Source organism: Vanessa atalanta, chromosome 8 (genome assembly GCF_905147765.1).
Source record: "Vanessa atalanta chromosome 8, ilVanAtal1.2, whole genome shotgun sequence".
NCBI lineage: Eukaryota > Metazoa > Arthropoda > Insecta > Lepidoptera > Nymphalidae > Vanessa > Vanessa atalanta.
Genome location: NC_061878.1, coordinates 2,291,270 through 2,311,893, shown reverse-complemented (window position 1 = coordinate 2,311,893; position 20,624 = coordinate 2,291,270). Strand labels below are relative to the sequence as shown.

At 32.3% G+C, this 20,624-nt stretch overlaps 1 protein-coding gene across 1 annotated transcript in view; it reads left to right on the top strand.

The window, feature by feature from the left end:
- Positions 1 to 20,624, top strand: part of LOC125066091 (protein winged eye) — a 101,813-nt gene that overhangs the window by 73,014 nt on the left and 8,175 nt on the right. Inside the window, exons 5-8 of the mRNA XM_047674018.1 lie at positions 869 to 1,040; positions 1,329 to 1,530; positions 2,252 to 2,353; positions 14,294 to 14,413. Coding sequence (XP_047529974.1) covers positions 869 to 1,040; positions 1,329 to 1,530; positions 2,252 to 2,353; positions 14,294 to 14,413 — 596 coding nt within the window. The remainder of the gene's footprint in view (positions 1 to 868; positions 1,041 to 1,328; positions 1,531 to 2,251; positions 2,354 to 14,293; positions 14,414 to 20,624) is intronic.

The following is a 20,624-nucleotide window of genomic DNA, read 5'->3' as shown; positions in this document are numbered from 1 at the left end:
TATAGCTTATAAGTTATAATGTTCAATTAATTATTTATCTGTGTATGAGTGTTATAGGAAGCAAGCCGCAACTCAATTATCACAATCTTAAATAACATTTTAATTAAAACTGTAAATTATAATAGAAACAATTCAATTTCATATTAAATTTATTTTATTTTTTAATTTATTTAATTAGAATACCTATAATATAAATAAAATAACAGATTTTATATATACAAATATATATATATGCATAACCATTAAATAATTAAAATAAATTAAAAGTACCTAATATCTAACCGTAAAAACGTTGGATCGCTTTCTACGAAAATATATTTTCTTAATGTTATTTATTTCATGAATAGCAAAACCGAATCAAAGGCAACCTATATTAAGCACTCCAGGCTTTGTTACAGTTATTAAATTTTTAAAGGTTATGTTATATATACTTTTATTTAGTTTATTGAAGCGTGTTTTACTATTTATTAAATGAGAATTTTTTGCTTATTATATCTATGTAGATACAACAAGCGAAAAATACTCGTACGTCATGCTTTTGCCTTGGTAGTCTTTTCACTGAAGAGCTACTTTATATTCGTTTCAAAAATTTAAAAAGTGTAAGTAACACACACAAACACACGTTTTAGCCACCTTTTGTTTGATTCATTTATTTTATTAATAAATAATAATTGAATTATGAATATAATTCAATCTTTGTTTAAATCATAGTTTTTATAATATGTACAGCAAATAAAATATAATTAAAAAACTCATAGGTACTTAATGTTATTAAAATATCAGTTTTTTAAAGCTTATAACGTCAAATTCCTAAACTTTGTTAGTAAAAATATGTCACTATCTAACCTAGGCTATCCTAATTGTACAGGGAATCCAGTAAAATGGAAGAGGCTAAGTTAGGAAAGTGCTTATCCGAATCGCTCTGCTGTCCTGACCAGCGACAATTGCTCGAAGGTGTGGGTATGATGCAGCCCCTTACTATCAAGACGGAGCAAGCTAAGCGAACCTGCAACACCTGTCTTACGAATTCACCTAAAAAGGTTAAATTTTACATTACTTTCTTTATAGGTATTAAAAATATTTTTTTAACTAACCGAACACCACAACACACGATTGATATCAACGTTTTCATACTAAGGCATAAGAGCCGTTAGTAGTTTGCACTTTACTTCTTCTTAAGAAGTGATCGCGGCGTGTACTTTTTTGCAAACAGTCAACATCTTTCATATTAAAATTAATATGTACTTCGTTACTACATACTTATAAAGTTGTTGAAAAAGTAACTTTTATATAAAGCATTGTATTTTAATAATTAATTATGATTTTAGGTCATACACACAGACGGTGGTTGCAGTCGAACTAACCCAGTGACCTGGCTAGGTGTGGCTGGCCAGAACGTACAGGTCCAAGTAAAACGTGAACCACAACATGTCCACGTGTCCGAACTCGTCGCAGTCAAACTGGAACAAGCCTCACCCGGGAATAAGCCGGACCAACCGCCGCCCGCTATACCGGCTTCGTTGAACAATGGTAACTTCCTTTGGTTTATGTTACTCTGGTAGTTTGCAAGACTCAGCTGTTCGCAAAATTTTTCCTCATGGATGATGATGATAAAAGATATGTTAACTGTGTAATTTATTTGATAATGTATTTTTTTCATTTGGTTGGTTAACGTGTAAATCAGGTAGAAAGTAATTGTCTTTTTTTATCATAATCACATTTAACGAGATATGTAGTTAAAAATTATCAGGTTCTTGACAAGTAATGTATTTTAAAACAAATAAATATTATGTATATAATATAATATTTATGTAAATAAATAAATATAATATATATGTACCTATATATAAAACAATTTCATATTAATTAAATTCGTTAAAAACCTCGTCAACGATAAATGTAGTAAAAATGTCGAGAATTTACAAACCCATATGTGATAAAGATAAAATAAACGTGTTCACAATTTATGAACTCTTAGTAACTGCGAGCATGATGATGCAATGAATGATGACAAGTTATTTTGCGTTGTTTTTGTTCGTTTGGTTCATTATATTTTTATAATTTGTACATGTGAAAGATTATTTGCCGTTATTTTGTTTTGAATATTTATTTGTATTCGTAAATTATTGATATTTTTAAGGTTTTATGATTAGGATTAGTTTTTTTATTTTCAGGAAGATGAAGAGTTACCAAAAAAATGTACTAAATTAATAGGTATATATGTATTTCTACAATAATATAATATTTCTAGGTTCTATACCCGTCGGGATTGCGGTTGCTCGCCAGAGAGTAGGTGACACAGGTCTCTTTGCCGCACTTTCGCAAAAGGACACTCAACGGCTTCATGAACTTGGTAAGTTTAAAATAATAATCATAATCTTAAACCCACATAAATATGAAACATATTCTTCTTTATATTTTATCTACAGTTGATAATAAGAACTGAGTTGTTGAATAAAACTTTTTGTGACGGTTACCGGTTTCGAGTCGGACCTTTTGGTAGTTCAGTGGCCGACTTACTACGCTGTGCGCGCCGATAGTAGTTGCGTCACCAATGAAGTAATCACAAACTCTATGTCATTTATGTTAGCCTAGTACCACTATGTATTAACAACGGTACAATGATGAAAAAAAAAGGTGTGCAAAAAAGTTTTATTATTTTTATTTATATAAAACGCCGAAAAAAAAAATATAAGCAATATTTACGCCTACAACTTACAATGTTTGTGTATTTTTGCATAAAATTCTGTTTAGTTTTTTTTACGCTCATTCATTATTTTATCGTCCGTTACACGTTTGTTTATGTATATTCTAAGCCGGTTCTTGATTGAATTACTTGTAGTAATAATCGTAAAGGTCACAACACGTTTTTATAAATCCAAAGACATAAATGCGCATTTTAAAACCAAGCAACCGTCGATGAGGTGAAATCGTAATCGTAATTCAAAGGCCTAGTTTAATTGATAGCGTCGGAGCGAAATCGCGCTATCGCGGCATCGCGCATTGCTTCGATCACGCCAACCCACCGATACGGGTGTGAAATACGACAATTATTAAGAAGCAATTATAAGTTTTTAATAAAAACAATTACGTTGTTATAAAAAAAATCTGGACTATACATACATTTGTTAAGATTTGTAACTAACGCCCTTTACCTATAAATGTTTTTTAGGGAGTGATATGTTAAACAATGCTGTGTCTTCTTCATTTGAATGTGAAATCAATAATGACAGAGAGAGAGAGAACTGTGTTTAGCTAAACACCTGTTAAACAATGTTTTATAAGTAAGGCCGTAATCTTTTGAATGGTAATTAATGAAGCGATTTTTATCTCGTACATCGGGTTTTAACGAAAGATTTAATTATAATTTTGTTACATTTTCGTCGAATAGCATTAAGGAGTGCATAAATGCTTATAGGTACTTAAGTGTACATTTTAACCTACCCACCTTTAGCATGTAAATTATACGAGCCATTAACATAGAATCAGCCGGGTGTTTCCATCACGGCTACATATAAATAAGTACATAATTGTGGTTTTCCTCAACGTTTCCCGCTGAACTCACAACGTAACATTTAATTTTGCATGTAAAAAGATCGTTAGTGTTATGTGCAATGGTCTTAAAAGATTTATGGATGTAAAAATGAGTCTAAAACAATAATATACCAAGCCTGACTTCTTATGATCCAATGGTGAATTATACCAATTAATGTGATCACGCGCTGAATTATTTATGGAAATATTGAATCAATCCTTTTTTTAATTTCATTTTGTACAAAACAAGGTACAGTTTTAATTTTTTTTTTTCATAATGACCAAGTAAAGTCTTTTCAAAGTAGCGCCCGTCCATGTTAAATTAATTTATTTTATAATAAAATAAACTTCAAATATGTTTTTTTTGCTGTCTATACTTAGTTGTCTCACACACACCAATACATTTTATCACTCACACACGCACGCCGATAATAATTTAATGTAGAGGGGCGCGCCTTCGTTAGTGAATTAAATAATACTAGAATTAATCGATATTGCAGAAGTGTGATGTGAATTACGTTATTTTTTTATTTTCTTAATTATTCACTCGAAAACCTTCAATTATAATTTATTTAAATATAAGTTATATTAAGTCTACATTTTTCCATAACTGAAATATTCATAAACATCATTATGTATTTTATTTATACATAAGTACAAAATAATGACATATACAAAAACGTGTACATTAAGGTATATCTATTACATAAATCTCTCTGTCATTATTTTCACCTGTCAATCAATTAAAACGGGCGGTTTTTTTTTATTATTGTAATAAGTATAGTTTTTAATGAAATTATAATTACGCTCGTAATGGTCGTCTGATATAGAGTTAATTGCAGAAAATGAGTATCGGCTAGCTGACTGCGGGAGCGTAACACACGCAGTTTCACCTTTGTATTAAAAATACCTACATATATATTTTTAGCGAAATATTGTAATCAGATTTTTTCAAATTATCATATAGGAACATTTAAAATTTTATTCAAAAATAATCTATCAATCTATGTAGCCCGTCAATTTTATAATAATTATTAGTATTGTCTCGGATTATGTATTAAAATATGTCCGAGTAGTATGTTAACAATCTATGAATTACAATCACATCAATAAAAAAAGTATTTATATGACAATAATCCATTTACATCGCATATTATCTTTAGAAAGATTATTTTGATTTAAAAATATATGTCTTGAAACTAATAAAGTTCTAGAGTCATATAAACAAATGGTCTTTGTCATGTAAACATGAAAGCCGCCTGTCTCATCGGCGCTCTCGCTCTAGCATTAACAGATAACATCGCGAAAGCGAGCGGATATACAGCTATCTAGCTCGAATTTATTTATACGGCAAAAACGCACCGGTCCGACCAATTACATGCTAATCAGAGTTTTACAATTACTATAAATTGCGAGAGCGGTCGCTTTTATTGCTTCATGAATTTTCACGTCGCACAAAATACACATTTTTTTATTTAATTCTTCGGAATACGGACGAACACGCAACGTCAGCGCATCATACGCATTGTTCCTAATTCGTCGTTAGGTCGTCTGTCAATAAAATGTTGTGAATAGGAAACCAAAATGATTTTAAATACACTATTTGCACCACAACATCAGTCGTAGTTGAAACTCTTTCGAATTTGTTTATTGGTATTCCAATCAAACTAATAATAGATAAATAAATTAATTATAAGGTTTTATCCGACTAGGGTAGCCCGTGTGACTAAATACAATTTTATCAATTAAACCAACACAAGCTTCTATTTCCAATAACATAAGAAAAAATATTAATCTATCTATCTATCGGCCTACAATATTTATCAAACCTTCGCGACCCCTTATTAGTTCGAATACAATAAACACGTAATTATTATTATGAAACTCTCATCCCCCTTCCTTTCAAAGCAATCTCTACCTAAACGAGAATAAAGTTGACTTTCAAGTACTAGGGAGACATGAATTAGAGGAGCATTCAGGTTTCTTAATTAAAGCGTGGCGCATGACCAACGATTGTTTATGGGAAAGTAGTCATTATTCCTATATCTGTAGTAGTTATTATTGCTTGGGGAGCGATTAACAAAAGCAAACAAAGTGACTCGAGTAGATAATAGCGCAGCGGCAAGTGGTCGACAACATTTGGGGTCTTATGACAGAAATATAAATTATATTTGATTTATTTGAAAACATTGTCGAGGATATTAATTGGTATAGACTGTGGACTATTAAACTTTCGGATTTTATTTAATGAACTAGCACAAAGTATTTTATCCAGTAATATTAACTTTTGTCAGTTTAACAAGAACTAGTCTCTTCTTTTGCGGCGTATGTGATTTTTGTCATTTAACTTTTGTGTTTATTTTATTAATATTTTTGGGTTAAAATAATAATAACATATTCTTTAATTTGAAACAGATACGTAGGTATGGTAGATTTAGATATTTGGTGGCACAGATAGGAAGGACCGTTGCACGCTGCAGCGTACAGTATTTCAAATCACGTCCCGCCAATTCGGCTCCAGCCGCCCGTCACAACCATTAGGTGTAACTTCCCAAGGGTTGCCATCCGCACTACAATATTAAATTATTTCTCATTAAATAATTGTCAAAATTTCTCCTGCTCTACCATTGATAAAATCCCGAACACTAAATATCTATGGTCTAATCCAACAAGTGGAAAAGCTAGGTAACAACAACTTTGTAACAACTTTGTCATTGAATTGGCGCCATCTCATTAGTCGAGATCTGAAATAATCTATGGTATTCATTATGTTCACTGTCTGTAGAGTAAAATATAGCAAGAACTATAAGCAATTGGCTTGCAACGCTTGTAAATCTAAGGTTTGTTTATCTTTACTCCTTTTTAGATTTGAATGGTATAGATATCATCCTTGACCAGAAGTTATCCTGGTAGTTAAGAGCAGAAGAAGCTTAAAGAGTCATGAAATAATTTTGTAAAAAAAATAATAAGTTGTAACATTTAGCGCCAATTGACTCATACTAGATTTATATAGATAGCTTTAGCGCAATCTATAATTACCTCTTGTATCTGTTAGGGGTGGTCCCGTTAAATATATTAAAGTGGAATGAACTCAACTTTACTTACTAATAATTATGTATTTACAAATATTATCATATTTTTCGACTAGTTTCCGGACACAGATTGATATTTTTTTGTGTAATTAGGTGTAGTATAATTAATGACGATTTAAAAGAGCTTGTAAACTTCGCTTTGCGTACTTGAATAAAGAATGTTTTGATTTTGATTTACCTAAGTTAGCAATATAATACTAGTCTATATGTTATTCATTACCTAATGTATCTACATTAACAAAAATAAATAAAGTTCTGTCGTATGGTATATAAATATTTATAATATAGGTATAATAATATTATGTGGTATTATAATGTAAGTATACTTTTTTTTATTCTGCGCATTGCAAAAAAAACACAATTCTTATTCATATATGAACGTTACACAACCCTAATTAAAAAATATGTAAGATACAAGACAAAATTCGCCCTCGTCGTCGACCCTTGCCGGACTTAGGGAACGACTGCTATGCGTCGATGATTCCCTAGTACTTGTTCTAATATTTCTATCTACCCCTGGAACAAACAATCCCGGATTCGAAAATAATTTAGATATATTATACAGATATTTTTAAAATAGGTATACTTACCAACTACCTAGGTAATAAGTAAAATTAAGCTACATTTTGAAATATGTAATTCAATGTATTTTTACTATGTATGCTTTGTAGTTATAAATTGTTTTTTTTAAATAAAGTAATATTACAATTTAAATTTAAAATCAGATATTTGAAATATGACATAATTCCAAAAGTTTTCTTTTCCGAAAGGCTACATTTACTTGTGTTAAAAAAACTTAAAATTAACTAAAATATATCAATGTCAAAAATAAAGATGTAAATTCAAATTTACTTAACTTTATATAGAAAAAAATAACAGCCATTATAAATACCATAAAAGCTTTTAACTTAAGAACAACGACGTAGCTTAATTTCTTACCCTCCTTTGATCAATCCTAGATGGACCGTGATGGAGTATTATTTAAATAATAAAATATAATCCAGTGATGGCATTCTTATTTTTAAATAAGTGATTCGTTAAATTCCGTTTTTGAATGACGAAAACAAAAGGATGAGGAAATTCGATACATATATTTTTATAGTTGGTAATCTTCATGGAAAAAACAATATCCTACGTTAAGTTTCGATTGATAGTATTTTTATGTTTTTTTACATTAGCAGCCTGTAAATTTCCCACTGCTGGGGTAAGGCCTCTTCTCCCCTTTAAGGAGAAGGTTTGGAGCATATTCCATCACGCTGCATTGGAGATGCAGGTTGGTGGAACACACGTGTGGCAGAATTTCGTTGAAATTAGACACATGCAGGTTTCCTCACGATGTTTTCCTTCACCGCCGAGCACAAGATGAATTATAAACACAAATTAAGCACATGAAAATTCAGTGGTGCCTGCCTGGGTTTGAACCCGAAATCATCGATTAAGATGCACGCGTTCTTACCACTGGGCCATCTCGGCTCTATATAATAAATATTTCGAGAATAGTGCTATTTTTTTTTAATAATTTCAAATTAAAAAAAATAGAAGGATTATGTTTCATATAATTTATGTTTTGCCAAGTGCAGAAAATAAACAGGTGTTGGCTAGTAAGCTAAATTAATTCTTATTGGATAAAACACAAAGGCTAAGTTCTTTTAACGGAGTTTATACAAGGGATGCATTAAGCTACCCCCATAAACGTTCAGAATGTTGTCAGCTATGTTGATCTCTGCACGGGCTACAATCATTCCAGTAATAAAAACAATAATATCATGAATGTGCCGTAAGATTTTTTTTCGTGATTTAGTTTGATCCGTATATAATTTGTGCTTAAATTTAAAATAAATACTATTACGAACCGATATTAATTAACAATATAAATTGTTAAAACACAAAAAAATATATATATAGGTATAGTTTAAACAAATAATTGTTTAATTATATTTCAATATAATCTCCTTTTTTTTAAGTCGGGTAGCGTAGTTGCTTTCTATTTAAATTGTCGTTCGACTTTCTGCGAATTCACTTACTTATATATATATTTGATGATTTGACTTCAATTTTCATTATTAGTTTGTCGATTGTTTTCATACAGCAAAAAAGAGCTGTCTTGTCTATTTATAATCTTGGGGCTCGAGACTCACTTCGGGATGTTTTTAATAAAGTGGGGTGTCTAGTTGCTTCGTAATACGTTTACAACACAATATTATGTATATTTACAATAATAAATCGAAATTCGTTTCGAAAGGAACGTTGACAATTATGGTGTAGACACGAGAAGGTAAATTTCCGACTTCGCAAAGTTAATAATACATCCTTCCTTAGGTGCTTAAGGTGTATTCGTTTCTTTAATAAGATTCCACAGTTATTTTTAACTTGGCCTATTAAAAGCCTAAAATTTAAGTCAAAAAATATTTAGCTGGTACTTAGTATTTACTGATTTTAGGCTTGTACTTTACTGAAATACTCTGTAATTAAAATTATGGTAACAACTGAGTTTCTTGCCGGTTCTTCTCGGTGGAATTTACTTTCCGAACCGGTGGTAGTTTACGTTTAATTCTGTCACATGACGATTCAAAAGTGCTTTAATGAGCCTGAGAAAGGAATATTTTGATTTTTTTATTATGTCTACGGCTTGCTTTATATTTTATTTTTGTATGAAATGTTATCGCGCGCGATATCCGTTCAAACACCCGCACCGCTATCTGATGTCCTGGTACTTTTTTTCTTTAACCCCTCTTGCTTTTTTTATTAAATAAACACTAGGGGGACAAAAACGTAAATTTCTCCTTATTCTTTTCTGAATAGAGCTGAAAATTGTTCGCGAATGAATGTTATATACACAATTAAGGCGTTATGTATTTGAGTCGTATAGATATTTCAATCATTACGAGACACATTATGAGAGCATTCCACTTATTCACGTTTATGGATCTGAAACTTATGGATGAGTTATTTTTGATAAAAATTCCACTACATTATTTAGTAGATTATACTAATTTTATAGCAAATAGTGAATCGATAGTGCCGGCGTCGCATCGTTTCAATACCGCTAAATACCGGTCTGCACTCTGCAGGCGGCCGATACCGTCATTCTATTTACGCTACGCCTCGCTACGCTGACCACGCAACGCGACGTAGTTTCTATTCTAGGATAGGGACGCTATTTATCTGGCCTAGAATTCCCGTGAAAATAATAAAACATCTACACGATAAATAAATATAGAAACTTCAAAATTTTTCTAAAAAATACTTATTGATATTCCTTTCGAAATTAATTTGATTATTAATACCGTATTTTTCATCCTTCCTTCATTTTATATTAAGTATTAATTTATCGCGGAAAACTTTGCTTGGTTGGTCGGAAAATCCTAGGGGATTGAATTTCATTCGGCGTCGGATAAACCCTTTTCTTCAGCGCGCGTGATACTAGGCTATCAGCGGCAACTAGGAGATACATCGAAACTCCACGACGTAATAAGCAGCGAGTGCGAGCGAGATAGACTTACGCTTGGAATGCTGTTGATAGAATGGCACCTCGCTGTGAAGGTCAACTGATACTCTGTACAGTGTAATTAAAAGCAGAGAATATTCGTTGAAATAAATGTACCTAAAATTGTTATCAAAATATGTATTATATTTTTAGAAACGAATACAATATTTTTATTTATATCCAAAATAAAGAAAACCATACATATAGTAGATGGAATTAATGATGAATATAAATACTTGTTCTAGTAAACAATTAGAATATTTAGAAATGTTATAAAACAAATTAATGGTTCATATACTAATGCAAATAAAATATGTTTCTATTTTATTTAAATTTTTAAGGATTTTAATGTTTGACATATAAAATAACTGAGACAGCTGTCTAAAATGTCAAGTTACTCTGTGCGTTTACGAGAAAAAACAGAGAGGGCGATTTGTAAGAAGGAGATAGACATACCAGCACGTGCTTCTGCTTCCTTTCATAATAATCTTTTTGCCTCCTCGCGCCGCTGCCGCTCCGATATCACATCTCATTGTGGGAATTTGTTTCGTGAGAAAAGTTTTTTGTTTATCACAAACAATATGCAAATAAGAGTTTAAGTTAATGACGGAACCAAATATTTCGTAAAAATCGAGTTCAATGAATTTCTACAAAAAAGATACAATTTAAGAATATTTTAATGTTTTTACAATACATTAATTGTTAAAATAATATTTAATAAAAAATAATACTTAACGATATACGTATTTACAAAAGTTTTGTATCCATCCGGATCAAGTCTAAATATAGTAATTATTTGTAAACTAAGCATTGAAATAACGTGAATTTTATTATGTTAAAAATATGTATTAAAAATTACTATTGGTTCTGACGATGACTTGCTATTAGCCTCTTTAAGCCTATATATGAGACATTAGAGAGAGAGAGAGAGCAATATGTCTTAATCCTTTCAATTAGTTAAGACATAGAGTGCCTACTTAATTAACAGAGACAGTAATAATAAATAACATAAATAATATCCTGACCGATTTAGGGCACGGCGGCCATTCTCAACAGATATTAAGCCAAACTGCGCAGGAGATCATAGTGTGTCATGTCATGTAGGTACCCAGGTAACATAAATAATATGATGAGGAGATATTTCCGATACAGAACCAAAGCTGGGTTGTTACTAATCCTTGATAGAAAAATTTAATATTATTTTGTAAGCCCGACCTGATATTGTATATGAACCCACGACCACTAGACGATTAAGGTATATCAGTCAGTTAAAAACAACGATACCCAAATAATAGCATACGGCTAAATTGTTCTTTTAATCAAGCAGTGAAATAATAACTCAGCCCTTTAAAGTACTTATATTGTCTCTGGAACCTTCTAGATACTCCAAGAACTGTAGAATATTCAGTTTATTCAAAAGTAGATATGTAGGTATGTTTTGTAAAATATTTAAAATGTTATCATTATGATTCTCTCGTTTTAAAATTTAGGTACAATGTCAATATGCATAGGTAGGTATATCTATAACTTTCGACTATAAGTAGTAAATATTAACTCCTACGGCTACCAAATTATAGATATTAAACTAAATACCTAATAATTGAAATAAATTCAAATTGCAAATAGTCTTACGTCGATGTATTATTTATTTAACGGCTTAAAAGTTACGTTACTTATTAGTAACTATAAATACAACAGATGGAATACCCAATAAGAATATTATACCAATAAATTATACTTTTAACGATTATCTTATGACTTTTTATGCTCTCCTGTGAACATAACTTTCACATAACTTGTAAATATGGTAAATTGTTTGTATGAATCGCGCTAATCTATCTAGATAGGACCTAGACCTAGAAAATATATTTATTGGAGAAGGCTTTATCCTAATCCAATCGAAATATACTTAGAATTACATGTTCCTTGGCATTTGATCTGCTATGCACTAAAAACAGTTCTTGATTAATATATATTTGAATATACTACCTACACTAGTAGCTTAGAAATATCTACTTCTATAGTTCCGATAACAATATCACCGACTTTCAAAACGCCAATTTTTTCACGAAACCATAATGAATATTGTAGATAATTTAAGATCTCTATCGATGATGTAGTCACCAACGTGGTATGGTGTAAGAATATGAAATAGGCACGTTTCATCCAAACCCGGATGAAACTGCGAGCAGCTGATATTAGACTAGCTATATATCTTATTAGATATTGCCTAATGCCAGTTTTATTTGTTAGTTAATATAATTACATATTAATAAATAGATTAATATTATTATTAAACATATTTTTTTCTTTTTTTCTTAAGTAGTTGATATATGCCAAGGCGTGTTTATATACTTACCTCCGTATATATTATACGACAATACTCACTTTGTCTGTACCGAGTGTGCTCGTTACAAATAAAATATGTAGTTCTTTCTTTCATTAATATACAACTCTTACACTTATATAAATTAAACATAATTCACCTAAGTTACATATGTAGATTACAAATCAAATTAAAAAAAAGTAGATTAAATCGGTCTAGTCTCGTCTAGACTGCTTGTAATTGCACTCTGTTAAGCAATTATGTTTTTTAAAGCAAGATTTTAGCAATAAGATAATGAGTGGAACAGGTTAACAGCGTGCTTACGCCCACGAAATGGTTCCGTAGTCATTTACTTTGGTAAATACTTTTTGAAAAGTAGTTAGTACTTAGGTAGTGAGTACTATAAGGCCCACTGTTCTCCTGGTACTCAAGGTTTGGAATTGACGACATCACGCTGCTTCATTGCGGTTAGAGAGGGATACACTTGTGACAGGTTTCCTAACGAAGATTGCTTTAATGTGATCACGAGATAGAATGAACACGCGATCTGTTAAGATTTACGTGTTGTACGTACTCTCAGCTCGTCTCATATGAACAAATCGCCAGTGGAAAGGAAGAAAGACCAAAGCGCCAAAATTACACTCTTAAAATGAGATTTAAAGTTAAGGTAAATACACCTCATTTTTCAAAACTATCATTTTGGCGCGTTAGCGTTTCTTTCTTTCAACTAAAGATATGTTTAATACAAAGTTTCTTTTGTTAGTGAAAACTTAGTTTTACTTTAAATAACTAACTAAGAGAAAGTTCATATTGAATTCAAGTCATTTAAAATATAATTTTTACTTATTTTTGTACGGAACCCACTGAGTAATTAATTAAATAAATGTTCTAAGAAGAGATTTTTAAACATGAAATTTATACCAAGTTATCTAACTTAATAATCTGGTTACGCATTTGGTTTTACTTGCAATTAAACCTTAGCTTATATTTATCATATTGACCTGTTTCGTTGTTATTAGCTGGCGAAATGCTATACCTTAAAGTAGATCGTAATATTTTGAGTTCGATTTTTATGTCCAAATTTATTCGCAATTCTTGGGAAGCACATCAAACCCTTAGTCCTGACATCTGTCGCTCTGCGGTGGTTTCGGACTGCCTTCCCAATAACATTGAGATCTCATCTGCGTTTGAGTAAACCTACTCGTGCGCTATAGTGTCCTGTGCAGTTTGAGATAATCATAGACATAGATTCGGTAGCTGGAATTCCGTTAGAAGATCATTCTGATTACCTAGATACGTGTTTTACAAATTAGGAAGGCTCTAATTCTAACTTGTTTTTGATTTCGATTAGATACTTATATTTGTAGATCTTAGGTACCTACAATATTTAAACCGCTCCGATAATCTGCTGTTAGAATTATCAAAAATTTCTTCGCAGCAGGATGCTTCATTAATTTTACTATACGAAGATAATAGCAGATGCTTCAGAATCTTTCGGCCCGTCAATGATACACCAGTCAATATGTTTTATAGTAGGTAACGATAGAAAGATAAATTACGTGTGCTACCTACCTACCCATCGTACCTACATACATTTAAATAATAATTTCGTAGTCATGTTCAATGAAATTCGAGTGTAGGTACAATTTTTTTTATAAATTTATAGGAGATCGACGCAATGACATATGTATACTTATTTTGTGTATGTCGATGTTTTTTTTTTTAATAACTAATAATTCCATACATATTGTTACTAATATAAAGTATTCAATTGAATATAATCATTTTAATAGTTACAATCAGCTATACTATGCCCTTCGATACAGATTAAACGTCATATTGTTGTCATTGCAGACGCAGCGCAGGCGGCCATGACGGTGGGCGTGGCTAACGTGCTCTGTGACGACCGCTCCGCCCCATTGGCGTGGCCTACACCCGCTCCCGCACCCCCCGCACCGCTATGGCAGTACCCCGGTAAGACACCTCCCACGCATTCATGTTCGCCTGGTAACTACGCGCCAACTGCATTGCGAGAGCGCCGTTTTAGCGTTGCCAGCGCGCCACAACGTTGAATGCCACCTCCTGCGGTGTCATGCCGCTTTGGTAGCGGCATTGCAACTGAGTTCGACCGTTGCTTTTACCGGTTTTTCGGTATGTTTGTTTACGTCATTCATTCTCTGATACGGACGGACTCGATTTTAGTAATCGATTATTTTTCGTTCAGGATTGTCAGATTAAAGATATTTTAAAATGCCGTTACGAATAATTCAAAGATTAAATTAATTAAATTTCATATTGTAAGTATGTAAAGTAAGAATTTAAAATGAACGTAATATCCATTCGAATCGTTAGTAAACCTGTTTGTTATAAATATATGAGAAAATATATACGCAGTTTATCCCATCTAAAACCAAACAAACTCGCATAACCGCGTGTAATTTGACCGACTATAAATGATGTAATCAGCCTCCCACCACTTTCGGTCTAATTTGTTTTTTAAAGGTTGATTTTTTTTTAAGCCGACACTCGATCCCGTTTATTACGGCCACCGGTTTCTTTCAACGATTCGTTTTATTTTAGATTCGTTTTGTTCCGTAATGAACTAGCGTGCGCCTGTGGTTATTTCGTGGACAAAGACCATTTTTTATTTATTCTCTTTTGCATAAATTATTGGTTTATCTATTTAAGAAATTTAATAATGGTTCTTTTTATTTTTATGCTGTGGTTTTTTATTATTCTTTTGTCGTCTTTATATCAGAAATTAAAATTTTAAAACTTTGAATTATTTCATTTTAATAATGTTCACACCTCAAATCTAAAACTATATATATGATAAAAACAGTACACATGTTGCTCGTGCAAGTATTTGCCAATACTAAAGTAGTTTAGATGGGATGAATGTCAAACTGAAATACAGCCAGACATTGTTTTAAAAAAAAGCAAAACAAGCTATGAGTATCACGATAAATTATTAAGTAGATAAATTATGTCAATCTGTGATTTCTTTTATGCACACGCCGGATACTACGTGTTAACAAATACACAGTAAAAAGTATTTGAAACTAAAAACAAAACTAAAATAAACATTTTATCAAATAGGCTTCTAATACTCCTATCAAAATAAATAAGAGATAACCTTTGTATATTTGGTGATATATAAAGTCGTCATAAGTCATCGTTGCGGTCAATCTATACATCGGTCTAATATATTTATAAAGTAATCAGTTAAAGTTTTAATCTTAAAATACCGTAACGCCTTTAAATACCATAACTTTAATTAATGAAAATAACATTATGACATCCATGAGAAATATTTAATATTTGTAAGGTCAATCAATCAAATGCTTTATGTTATTTCATTTAACTCGAACTTTATGTACAACTTGAATGTATAAAAAGTTAATCAATAAAAAGAAGTATTTTTGTTGGAAATCAACCGAGATAGTCAACTTTTCGACCAAGTTTTTTCTATTAGCATAATCTACATGTAACACGATACAATCATGACCTTATATTTTATTTACCGACAAAGGATAAGTAACTCGAAACTTATAAAATGTAACCTGTGGCCAACGTCTAGTTAAATATAAACCAACCGCACGACTGATTCCATCGCTCACCCGCTAAATCGCTTCCCACACGCCAAGCGGAACTCATGTCACTCCCAACCCATAAATTATCCATCATCCGAAAAAAAACATGCAAAAAAAAATCGTAAAAACTCATTTATCGATAACTCTACTCGACTCATGGACGGCCCTAAATCAGGCCACCGCCTTCTAAATTCCGCCTCTAAAACGTCTCAGCCAATGAGAAACGAGCTCGCTACGTAAGGAGGGATCTGATTGGTGTCCGCCTTTCACGTTTTTAGTGTTGTGAATTAGTGCTTTTGTTTGTTGTTTTTTTTACTGGCGATTATAGTTAGTCTTAACAGTTTACGGTTACGAATTTGACACCTCACGCGATTAGTATCGGACCAGAAAAAAATTATGAAATATGATGAATTTGTATGATGTTACAGTTAGATGGTAACTACGGGGAGGGGTCGATCGGTGCTTACTAATTATTATGATAAGTAACTATTTATTATCTATTAAAAATATATATAATTAATATAAATATAGCTAACTTAAAACTTTTTTTGTAAGTAACCTAATTGAAATACCAAAAATTTAATTTAAAATAACAAAAAACATTTAATTACTTCATGTAATAATAGAGCCTTTTATTTCCGAAACTTACACTTTACAAAAGTTTACAAAGGAATTACGTTAAAAGTAAATATTTCTACTAAATAATGTCTCTTAATTCGGTATGCCTTACGGCAAAGGCCTCCTCCAAAATTACTTCATGTAGGTAGGTTATAAATATTGCAAAAGTATTTTCTGATTATTTTAAGTTTTAAAGTTTTTCGTAACTCTACTAGGTGGTACCTATGCTTTTGTCCGCAAGGAAACTTAAAGATGAAAAATGATGACAGATGAAGCTTAAAGCAATTCATCATCTTAAACTATGACGCAGTAAATGAAACTAAAATCTTTGTAGGTAATTTTTAACGCATAAAGTAACTCAAATCCTTGATTAAACTTACAAAAAGTACGAATCGTACGTATGACAAAACATTTGTATAGATCAGCGAGAAAGATTAGAACTGCCTTCATGCTACTCCACTGTGGGTTCAATACCTATACCCCCTGTGGTCCTACTATAAGTATATCTACTTTACGTACTTAAATATTATATAATATACTTTAGGAAGGATAGCCAAGAGAAGGTATTAGCCAGTGTTATGACATACATTAGGTGCAAAAAATGTTATCCGCAGCTCATAGTTCGCGGCGCATTGAGACTGAAAGGAACATCTTACCTATATTTGATACTAGAGCCGGCTTTAAAATCCTGGATGCCCTGCGGCCACAAATGAGTAGAGGCCCCGGAGCACAGAGTAGTGGAGGCCCCTAATTATTGTTTTACAAATTATTTTAAACATTTTCATTTCTGTCAGTAAGGTTTGTGAATAATATGTTTACTTTGTATCAGAAAGTTATAAAACAGTAATTAGTATAATCGTAATGTTACATTACATTAAAACTAACTTTAAAGTTAACTCATCGGAATTTGGTATTTTATTTGTGAGGGCCTCGGTTGCCCTCCTCGGTTGACTATTACTATATCTAAGGTGGTTCCGCCTTTCAGCAATGAATAAATAAAAATACACTTGGCACAGTTTCTTTCTACACATGACGATTTCACGATGTCGTTTCGCGTCGTGTGACATGTGTCTAAATATTAATAAAACGAAAACTCATTGTAGCTTGTCTGGATTTGAACTGGCTACCTATGTTAAAGATAGTGTTTTATTTCACTGTTACGAAAACGAATCAACTTCCACAATCGCTAAATCTACCAGATTAGTATTATTTTTGAACGAACTAAGCCATGCTAACTTTAAGCTCTAAAAAATTTAACTAGCGACTCGCCTTGGCTTCGTATGAGTGCAACTTATTAGTAAAGAAAATAATTTAAATATAATTAATACCCTATAGCCTTCGGAAATGAAGTAACTCTACGAGTACAAAAAAAAAAAGAATCGGTACATTCGTTCCGGAGATTAACCCCCAAAAACAAACAAACAAATTTTACGTAGGTACCTATTTACCTATAATATTAGTAGGTATAGTTAGATAGTACCTACCTACTTATCCAGGTAGATACAGCATTTATAAGTGAAAAACAGTAGTATCTTAATCTCATTTAGACCTAGGTCTAAAACCGTATTGAGTTTCCTACTTAAGGGATTAAGTGAAATGCCAGTGATACAATCAAGATCAAATTACATCCCAAATATTACACTTAGGTACATATCCAAAAGTGTTGGCTTCTTTTCAATTTTTAGACATCCATATTCTACGCATAGGTGTAGGTATACCTAATACCTATATACTATATACTTACTAAAAAGTAACTGTCTGTTGAGTAACAGACAGTTACTTTTTAGTAAGTAAGAGGAGTCTCTTTAACGCCTAGGCGTTGTCTAGACTACTGAACTGATTTCGATGAAACTTGCTATGAAGCAAGCTTTAACCCCAAGGAAGGACATTCGCTGACGATTTTATTTTTATGTAGGTAATAGTTAGGCGGACCGGCAAATGTCCCAGCTGATGTTAAGTGGTCACTACCGTCCATAGACATTGGCGCTGTTAGAAATATTAACCATACTTACTTCGCCAATGAGCCACCAACCTTGGGAACTAAGATGTTATGACTCTCGTGCCTGTAGTCACACTGGCTCACTCACCCTTCAAACCGGAACACAATACCAAGTATTGCTGCTTGGCGGCAGGATATCTGATGAGTGGGTGGAACCTACCCTAACGGTTTTGTACAAAGCCCTACCACCAAGTAATCGATCCCAACAAGACTCATGAACGTGCGTTAATAGGCAGTTAGGATAGTATTGTTTGATTATCTGATAATCACACGCACACACACGTGGCACACAAGTGTGCGCACAAACACAGACGCTGTTTTACTTTCATTATTTCGTTTTTCGAGATATAAACATTTGTAACGACCAAATTTTGGGTTACAATTGGGTATTTCTAGATAGAACAGTCGCCTGTTCGCTTGATCAACGAGGTAGAATAATGTTCGCAGCCTACCTATTTTTAATACAAGTCCTATTTATAGACACGAGTAACACGGGTTACTTGTTATCTTCATAAAGTTTTATTTAATAGTTTAAGGCAGTTAGGTAGTAGATAGGTATTAGTTTAAAGTACTAACTACCTTGTTTAGAGGTCAAATTTAAAATTTATTTACATTGTCATTATAATCTACTTATTCATACTAAGAAAAACCATAAACCAAGGGATCGAATCAAAAACCTACCTATGTTAATTCCAAAATGATTGTAGGTCTTTTTTTCACACATTCTCATGTTAACATCCGAGTCATCGAATTGAAAATCCTTTCATGTCTAAAATGTGATACGATTAAACTCAAATCGGGTCTGTAAAAAGAAACCATTAATAATTTATCGAGAGAGAAACAATCGTTTACAAAAATCGATTCGTATGCGACGCGTCATTCGTTTTAATTCGAAATTCGAAAGATTAAAAACATTTTTGGGACCTTTTTAAAATAGTATTATCTCTCTCTAACTCACGTGTGTTATGTATTGCTATCTCGTTCTAACTCGTGCGGACGTGGGTGGAATATGCGTCGCCACTCATTATGGCATTAACCGACGATTATCGTATTTCGTATTTTGTTTTCACGCCTTGGTGAATCTCTCGGGTCGCATGCGTTCCCTGTGCTCGGAGTAATTGATGAGTTATGTGTATTATAAGAATAGGGGGTGTGTTGTTGCTAAAATTAGTTTTACTTTTTATTTTCGACTACATGGAAACACCGTAGCTAAATAGGTACCTAATACCTATTAGGTACCTATTTACCTTACCTTAAAAATTACAAATAAACAACTAGTTGTCGCCCGCGGTTTTTATTAAACATACAATTTCGATGTCCTTCCTTGCAGTTCAAGCTTGCTTAGTACCAGTTTTTTTCAATTTTGGTGCAGGTTAAATGTTCGGCGTTAAAGAGCATCAGGCATAGACAGAACTAATTTCGCATTTATAATATTAGTACCTATAGATGTTTGCAGTACATGCACCTATCGTCAAGTGAAAATTCAGAGCCTGAGATGCTTATGTATATAAATAATCACACTGGCTCACTCATCCGACGCACAGCAATACAAAGTTATGTTTTGCGATTCAATTAATGATGAGTGGGCGGTGGTAACTACCGAGTCGCACCCCATTTGACCGTCCGCCGACTTATATCACAAAATAAAACAAATAGACGACAATTTTTAAAAGCGACATAGGAAGTTAAATAATTAAAAAAATAGAGAATTTGTATACAAATAGCTGGTGGGTTTCAAATAAATTAATAGAAAATAAGCAAGAATCTTAATAATCTATCTTTTAATTCCCACCGATGTTTCAACATTCCCGCGCGACCCTGAAGCCGGAAGCGTGAAGATGGAATACAAATGTCGCTTCTCTTAAAGAACTGGTAATGCACCATGTTACTAGGAATTTATAATTCACGTGGTATTTATAGATTCATTATGTCATTATGTTTTTCGTTCTTATCTATATTTATCTAAGGTTCATAA